This window comes from Vigna angularis, chromosome 2 (genome assembly GCF_016808095.1).
Source record: "Vigna angularis cultivar LongXiaoDou No.4 chromosome 2, ASM1680809v1, whole genome shotgun sequence".
Lineage (NCBI taxonomy): Eukaryota > Viridiplantae > Streptophyta > Magnoliopsida > Fabales > Fabaceae > Vigna > Vigna angularis.
The window spans coordinates 49,319,668-49,329,031 of record NC_068971.1 but is presented as its reverse complement, the minus strand read 5'-3'; the positions used below and the strand labels follow the sequence as shown (position 1 = coordinate 49,329,031).

At 33.0% G+C, this 9,364-nt stretch overlaps 1 protein-coding gene across 1 annotated transcript; it reads right to left on the bottom strand.

Annotated features, from left to right (window-relative positions):
- Nucleotides 1-1,347: 1,347 nt before the first annotated feature.
- Nucleotides 1,348-2,443, bottom strand: LOC108328662 (uncharacterized). Its single transcript, XM_017562556.2, has 2 exons — nt 2,172-2,443; nt 1,348-2,072 (listed from the first exon to the last, which is right to left on the bottom strand). The coding sequence occupies exons 1-2, from the start codon at nt 2,343-2,345 to the stop codon at nt 1,545-1,547; spliced, it is 702 nt and encodes a 233-aa protein (XP_017418045.2). The 5' UTR covers nt 2,346-2,443; the 3' UTR covers nt 1,348-1,544.
- Between the last annotated feature and the right edge of the window lie 6,921 nt (nt 2,444-9,364).

Genomic DNA, 9,364 nt, shown 5'->3' with positions numbered 1-9,364 from the left:
AATCATCATTTTAAAGTAACTGTATATATAGTATAATTCTAAAGGTTGCATTTTGAACTATGGACAAACTTGTATGCACCTTCTTAATCTAAAAGACCTCTTTACTTATACTAAAGATAATTTTTTGTTTTACTAAATTGGACCTTTTAAACACATAGTTTGAGTAAAAAATATTTGACTACGTTGGACTTTTTAAACACATTTCTAAGTCCAATCTATATGGAAGTGACCGTCAAACTAACTTGAGCTTTAAACTTCTTCATTAGTAATCTCTTAATCATCATATCAACACTTAGATTCTTATTGAGATGAATAATATTTTGACTATCCACAAACATGTTCTGAACAAAACCGAATTTTTATATGAATATTTTCCACCATAACAACTCCTAGAATATGCTTATATGATGACAATGAAGACACCCCTACAATTTTGAATTTCAAGCCTAAGCCCCCTTACAAACTTATCCAAATAGCACAAAGTAGACCCAAACTATATCAGAGTCTGAATAACCCATTAAAGTAGGTTTATTTCCCTAATACCCTGAAAATACTTTAAAATATGTTTCTGTTTCACATTTGAAAGAAATTTTACTATACCAATAACATATACAACAACACTTAAAATAAATTTCATGAAATTTTGTTTAACACTTAAAATGAACTTCACAAGATTTTGTTTGACACTTAAAATGAATAATAACACTCTCTTGATTTTTCAACTAGAATCTCAGCAACACCTTCAGCCAAACATTTTCTTATTATTGTGAGATAAATAATGCCAAAAGTTTTTTTAACAACTCCCAAGTCTGGGAAAAAGCTCATCAAATATCTTCTTTAATAATAATAATAATAATAATAATAATAATAATAATAATAATAATAATAATAATAATAATAATAATAATATATCTTCTCTCTGTCTCCCTTTGATACTTCTCACATTTCATACATTTTCTTTACCTACCCACAACCTATGGACATAAAAAACAATGATTGATTTTATTTTATAATATGGGGAATATTCACTAGTCAACAAAAATTGTTCATTTATAATTTCTATAATTAATAGATATTGAGTTATATATTCTAGAACTCTAATTCTACGATCTATAATAACTCAAAAATATATATATATATATATATATATATATATATATATATATATATATATATATATATATATATATTACTATAATAAGATTGTTTATATATTTTATACGGATGATAATATTGCCAAAATATTATTTTTCTAATTTATTTAATGATGTCAAATTTCTTGTTCATTGTCTGCTTCATTTTCTTTTAAATTTATATATAATTATAGTCACTTAAGTGTAAAGTTACTTTTCTAATTAATTCGTAATAAACATCCAAGCAAAATTAATGATATTATAAATCTAAATTTTGTTTCATAAACACATAATAAATTATTTAAGTGGTGATTATATAAAAGATATTGGGAGATGGCATGCCATGGTTGATCCCAAGGTCTATTTGTATGATTGTCTTAAGTTTGAAAAGACTTTCATAGCAAATGATTTTCAGAAGTCCTCGCCACGAAGGGCCCTCAGAACCCTCGAATGAGGTGCATCAGGGTCACCACGCATGGCCCGTTGCCGCCACATCTCCGCGGCCCTCAGCAGCGTCTCCTCCGCGGACTCCATCTGCTCCGGCAGCCACCCAATCACATCCCTTCCTCTTCCAGAATCTACGGTCTTATCAGAGGCTCGAGATATCGGCTTCCGTGAATCCACGAACTCTATCTCCGACAAGGGCGATGCTTTATGGTGTTTATAGTAATCTTTATCGTCCTCTTTCCCTTTGTTTTCATCCTCCGGCCACGGACTTCCATCAAGGCCAGCACAACTCACCTCTTCTAAACATTTCCACGTATGCTCCCGTTTTTGCTGAATGATTGGGTCCAATCGCTGGTTCACCCCCGCGCTCTTCAGTTTCGGGGAAGGTTCACACGGAGATTTTGGAGACTTCAACATCTCGTGTGTTTTGCCTGCTCTGCGTTCTGTTTCAGCAATCTCAGCATTCTTAGCATTATCATTTGTACTTATACCCTGCAACACTCACAGACCAAAAGTTAATATATCCGTTTCAAACATCGTCCACACGAAGATTCGAAAGCCTATAGAGTGATGATGAACGTCAGCACTTACTTGGGGTTGTCCCCTGTGAACTCTGGGTCCAGCTTCTTGTTCCCCTGAATGAATTTCAGGGTCTGCAGTCCGACTTCGAGTGCCGGAGCAAAATCCACGTTTTAGACTAAAACGAGTGGTCGAAGATAATGCACAAGAAGCTCTTCTTGTTGCTTCTGACAATCTTGACTGCATCTTAACGTTGTTGCTTTGTTTTTATGCCTTGTCTTTGTTTTTGGACTTATGATGTTTGGAACACCACGAGATCAACTTCAGATTTAATGGGATTGGCATACATCATAGGGTGAGCGAGAAAGAGAAAAAGAATGTGAGGGACGTTCTGGAAATTCTACGACACGTGTTTTAGTTTGACGTGTCAATGTTATCTGTTGCCACGTGTAATGTGTGTATTGGAAAGAAAATTAGGAGCTACTCTAGAAGGAAGCATACTTTTCTGGAATGCTCCATTTTTTGTCGGTAAATAAGCATATAATCAGTAAATTATCACTACTAAGAAAATGGTATCCGTTGTTGATTGTACAAAAAGGTTGAAAACTGATGTTGAAGGGACTAATTTCTGTACGATGTAGTTGTTTATTGGGCTATGTAACAATTTTGTGGGAGCCCAAACCTGTTTTTTCGAAATGGATTTTGTGTTTAAATCAGCCCATTAGAAATAAGGTTTAATCATTCACGAAGTCTTTTTTTTCGCGTGGAATCTCAATTTAGTCCCTTTGTTTTTGGAAATCTCAATTGGGTCCCAAATTTATGAAAATTGCAACAATTGGATCCTTTCCGTTAAATTGTCTCCAACGGCGTTAGTGTGTGTCTGACATGGCACGCTGTAGTCTGACGTGGATGACTGAACTAACTCGAAAGCGTGTCACTCTGCTCTCATTGCTCTTTTCTTTTCTCTTTCTCCAGACAAGGAATCAATTACCCTGTTCACGTTTTCTCACAAACGCAAAAAGCCTACAAACCAAGCAAATCATCATCTTTCTTCTTCCCTCAATCATGCCCCTGTCATAGCTTAACACAACACAACTCGACTCTCATCATCATCATTCTACACCACCTAGCTTCCATGGCAGCTTTTCAACCTTCCACCACTTCCCACACCTAAAACAAAACCCAAACACCTACCCCTCTTCCTATACCCCACCACACTTTACTCCCTGTTCCTCACTCTCCCATCTCATCATTCCCTTTCGCCCGTGTTGTTCCAATTTAATTGCGCACCCAACATGTACGCCCTCGACATTTCACACACACAACACACCTTCGCCTTCCAAAACAACGCTAAAACCCCCTCCTTCTCCTCCTCTCTCCTCGACACCATCTACCGCTCCATCGACGAAGGAGAGAGCACCGCCAACGACATGAAACTCCACACCTAGACAATCATCAAGAAACAGAGCAGAATCCTCGTCCAACAAGATTTAACGGCGCCCACCATTCCCCGTTCTTGTTTAGTGCAAAAAGGGAAGGGAAGCGAGAAACCTGTGAAAGCACAGATGGAGAGAAAACCAAAATCGCGTTTGCATGGTCACGATCACGACCGGGAGGTGATGTTCTTCAGTTCGACTTCGAGTTGCTCGGATTCCAGCTCTGGATTACTGTCTTCCTCCGACACTGAATCCCTGTACGGATCGAGGTCGCGAGTTTCGTGTTTTGCTCCTTCGAGACCCAAGCCATTGATGACGTCGGCGAGCAATGGAGAGCGTCTTATAAAGCCAAAATCAAGGGCGTTGAAGATGTACAACAATCTGAAGAAAGTGAAGCAACCCATCTCTCCGGGGGGGAAGCTGAGTACTTTTCTCAGCTCTCTGTTGGGGAACGGGAAGAAAGCCAAACATTCAAACATTCAGAGTAGCTGCGTGATTTATAAAGTGAGTAGGGTTCTAAAAGGAGAGAGAGGTGGGGATGTGTAAATTCTCGATCACGATCAAACATTCACACAGATACTGACAGAGCAGTTGGATGAAGGAGGAAGAAAATGATAAAGAAAAGAAAGAAAAAGAGGAAGAGGAAAACGAAAGATTCTTCAATCATCCACGTCAGACTACAGCGTGCCATGTCAGAGACACACTAACGCCGTTGGAGACAATTTAACGAAAAGGATCCAATTGTTGCAATTTTCATAAATTTGGGACCCAATTGAGATTTCCAAAAACAAAGGGACTAAATTGAAATTCTACGCGAAAAAAAAGACTTCGTGAATGATTAAATCTAGAAATAAACAACACACATACCGAATAAAAAAAGTTAAAATTTTGCTTAGTTCTGTGTTGCTCTACAGTTCTAATAGAGCTACATTATGCATCAAGAGAACAAAAATGCCAGTGTCACCAAGAAGATTTAACTGTTACTTTTTTTTTTCTTATTTGATGATATCACGGTTTTAACGAACTGATCATTTTTGAGAAAACAAAACCTTAATTCTTATTACATAATTTCTTAGTGTTTTAACCAATTTTTTTTCATAATCTTACTATTATTTATACTGTTTATTTATTTGTTATATAAACGAGATACATAACTATTTTTAATGGGTATATTTTCTTGTTATTTGTATTCTTATTACATTTTATAAATTTTTCATTAAAACTACGTTGTTGTTCATTGCTATTTTTATAACGTTTTAATAATTTTTTTGATGTCATATATTTTTATATTTAAAGCAAGCAGATAAAGAAATAGCAATACAGATTTATTCACTATATAATGAGTGTACTCATAGTCAAAGTCAAATATAACAGTGCTCTATGCATAGAAAGATAACTTGTATTAGTAAAATCGAAAAAAGATTGACATTGATAATGTATTATTGCTATTCAAAGCAAAGATAGAGTGATGGATATGAATCCAGAGCGAATATATGTGATTGTAGGAGGCTTTTGCTCTCTTTGCTAATGGAGAAAGATGACAAATGATCCACGAAAGATCTCTCTTGTTGGTTTGCTCCATTGCTCCATTGCTAGAAATGTCATGGTTTGCTCCATTCCCGCTAAAATGTGAACCCGTTGAACAAAAACAAAAAGAGTTTCCCTTCTGTTAAGCATCCAATTTAAACAAGTTTATTATTTATTTAATATCTTCTAAAAGGTATCAACTTCATTCTAACACTGAGTTCTAGTCATTCTTCTCTTAACAGAACATTTTATCGCTTAACTCAAGCATCCAAATTTCTTTCCAAGAACTACCCAACTGTTGTTCATGACAATTTGAGAAATACCCATCGTCATCGTCAATGATACCAGCCAAATGTCGCTAAGAACATAAAATATATATACAAAAACTAAATTTTGAATAAAGATTTATGAATTTTCGTAAATAGAATTGTTAAATGTTTCATTTAAAATAAAATTATCAAATTCATGGGTATAACTTGTATTTGTGTTTGCTTTAGAGTTAAAAGCGTCATTATCATTTTACTTTCAAAAGACGTACAAAAATTAAGCGAAGGAAATATATTTAAATCGTCATTGTTTTCCGCTCTTAAACAATATTTAACTATTAAACCCAGAGGCGAAAGTTGAATCCAGAGAGAGAAGGGGCATATGTTTCTTACGTTACACGATACAAATCACATGAATTGCGGGTGTTGGGTTTGGCTCCAACAGGAACAACAGCCAGGAACACAGTTCCAACTGTAAAGGATAAACCGCTGCCAATTTAATCTCTTGTCTTGAACTTGTGAACCTCTGAGAAAGACGAGGTGCAAAGACCAAATAAACATTTCTAAAACCCATCCATAGTAATTATTATACTATGGTTCAAAGACGCTGGACCATTCCACTAGTTCAGTATCGTGATTCTTGGAGTTCGAGATCAGAAGCAATCTTCTTGTTTATTAATCACTAATCACTGCGTATCACTATGTAACATCTTTCGATATAATAAACAGTCTTAAACCCTACCTGGAGAACAAATATATTGTTTGGTCACGTGGAACTATTTAACTAATTAAATCCTGACCTTGGAATATATGAATGATCTGCTATCATCTCGGGACAAAAATGTGGCCACCTCTGTGTCCAACAATGCAACTAGATGGAAGTATAAAAGCAGCCAATGGCATGCATAGTTGACCTTAGATTTCAAATCTTATCTATGTATTAAAAGGTCTTCCTGCTTCATCATTTGTGTCCATGGAGCCCTTTTCTTCCCTCCTTCCAACTGAAAAGGAGAATAGGCCTGTGGGCCATGTGCCGGGATTTTGCAATCTTCATCATCCATGTGCTCCATAAAATAATTCCATTTTGTGTTTCATCCCAACATCACGCAACAGTACTGTTTTGGACTCTTCCAGGAATAACGAACCCTGCCAAAAATTGTTTACACTAACTTTACTTTATTGTTCATTCTTTTCCGTTGATGTCATCTGCCTAATTAAGTTCATTAGCTGCCACATGTTTACAGATGCAAATGTAAATCAGATTTTCAGTGAGAACAGTTGCTAGAGACGGTAGAGACGGTACAAAAGTAAAAAATAATGATAATGATAATGAAAAGAAATTTGAATTTGTGGGGATGTCTGGGTTTAAGCTAGCTAAGTTATTTTATATATATGTTACAAGTTTATAGTTTATATTAACGTAAATCTGTATACATTTTGTTGAGTTTAATTACGGATGTATATTGTTGTTATTCGTTTTTTTTTTGTGTCGTTTTCAAACAACATTAGGTTGAGGTGAATTATTATTAAATAATGATTTAAAGATAATATTGGCCACGGTTATAATTATAAATTGACGCTGAAAAAGATTGAGTATAGATTATTAATTGTGAACAAATGAAGGCAGAAAAATATCTCGTCAGACTTAAATGCATACATTATTGGGTTTGGGTTGAGTCTTTCATGGAGAACACAAGCCGTGAGTAATTCACAACGAAGATTTTGTGAAAATTGTCGAAAATTAAAACGCAAAAGAGAAAGACTGAAGTGAAAAAACAAATGTAGTGGGCCATTTGCTGTACTTGTTGCTGCACTATGTATTTTCATAGCATAGTGATACCACAATCCAAGGAAAACTCTTTTGTGAAGACACAAGAGAATACAAGGTTTATATACTAGAGTATGGAAGTCTGAATACAGTGTTTTATGACGAATATACGAGACAGTTGAATTATAATATAAGATACATAGATATAAAGAAAATACATTTAAGTTAATATTTTTTGTTTATATCAGAAAAATAACCATAATTGTAGTGCATGCATTTCATTTGTAATTCAAAGAAAAAGAGAAAAAAAAAAGTATAGATTAGAAAGCTAGGTATGGATGACTAATTCACCATGGTTTGGTGTATCTAATATAAGAGAATCCAAAACATAAGATTTGACAGCATTACAGAGTGGTGGGGGACTGAAGGAAGTAGCTGGCTGGGTTCTTGAAATGCATCTGAATTCTGAAATTCTCTTGCTAAAGTAGGCAAGTACACATAAGAAACAGAAACTGCACATGGACTTATACGAACGCTGTCTTGTGAAATGATTCAAGTTAAGGGGTGATGAGAATGGGGCCCTTTTCTTTCATAAATAATTTTGGGTATTTGGTTGTTTGAAAAGGTGCTTCAAAAGTGCAAAACTAAGTGAAGAAGTAGATGGTTGAATCGTTTCTCACACAACTTGTTAAGATTCTTCACAAAGCAAGGTCAATCGAAGCAGGGTTATGGGAGACACTGTGATCAAGCGATCAAACCCAATTGAGGACTCAAGAATGCTATCAAAGAACACGCGCGTTCTAGTGGCCTACATCAATCTCGTCTTCTTTTGGATATACAATAGTAAGACTCAAACACGTGTCGAGCTCTCCACACACTACCAATGAACCAAGTACGATTAATCCTACTTTATTTCCTATTTACTACTGTAAGTAAATATTAATGATTACAGCTGAAACTTAAAATTAATATTTTAAAATAGTAAAACTTATTTAAGAAGTTAATCTCCTTCACTTGAATTTTAAAAACAAATTCTAAATTTTTCCTGAACAACGTTACTATTTGTTAATTCTATATTGTTATCTTAGGGCATCTAAGAAAATTATTAAATAATAACTAAATTTATAGGGCTAAATAATTATTCATAGTGATTAAATTATAGACTATTTTACAATTTTTTAATATTTAAAATAGTATTTATTATTAAAATATTTATAGATAATTTGTAAATTAAAGTTTAAATTAATCTTTAAATTTAGTTATTTATTATTATTAACTAATTATTTTTTATTTCTAAACTTGAATATTGTTTAATAACTTTTTTGTATGGATATTTAAATTAAAGTGTAAACTTAAACAATGGTTCATCACTCCACTTCCAACGTGAAAGAGAAATATGAGAACACTGATTTTGTTTTTGAAATTTTAATGAGCATAACGTTTGGACATCTTATTACATATGTCAATTTAATGTTTATTGGTCTTATGATTGATGTTAAATTATAAATTAACATCTATTAGTCCTATATTCGATGTTAAATTACAAATCTAAAATCTATTGTGAATAAGTCCGTCAATTTAGACAAAATAGTTTTAAAAATATCATTGTGCATTTTTAACGTAAAAGACAAAGTGACATATATAATACTTTATTTTTTTAAAAACAAGGCAAATGAATATTATATTTTGAATGTAATAATCGATATAAATAAAATTTTAAAATAAAAAAATTATATATCATTTCGTTCATTTCACATATACGTATTTGTTTTAAAAAATTGTATAATTATAAATAATTTGCAGAATATGTTAAATTACCAAAATCTAACATATCTACAAATTGATAATTTTTGTATTCTTTTGGATTATTGTTTAGGCTTGCTTTAGGAGTGTACAGTGGTGGGGTTTGGAAAACATATCACTCAATCAAATGAATTTTGCATTTTTTATTGGACTCTATCTAAACAATTGAATTTTTTTATTGAACTTGATTGAGTTTGATAAATTGAGTGAAAAAAATTTAAGTTTTTTTAATTAAAATCTGTAATATGTAACATTTCTATATACTTTTTAGAATTTTTTTTTCAAAAAATAAACTATATTATTTAATATTTAAATAACTAAAATTATTTTAATTGATAGAACAATAAATTAAATTGAATAACAATTTTAATATAAATATTAGTATTATTAAATAATTTTTTATTCGGGTTAAGTTAGGTCGAAAGATGAACCTATAAAATCTGTTAGTCAACCCATAAGAAAGTG

Bases quoted from the DNA above. Each gene is read 5' to 3' on its own strand.
- LOC108328662 (XM_017562556.2), bottom strand. From the start codon at position 2,345: ATGCAGTCAAGATTGTCAGAAGCAACAAGAAGAGCTTCTTGTGCATTA. The intron at 2,073-2,171 runs GTAAGTGCTGAC...TGAGTGTTGCAG, and splicing joins TTCACAGGGGACAACCCCAA to GGTATAAGTACAAATGATAA.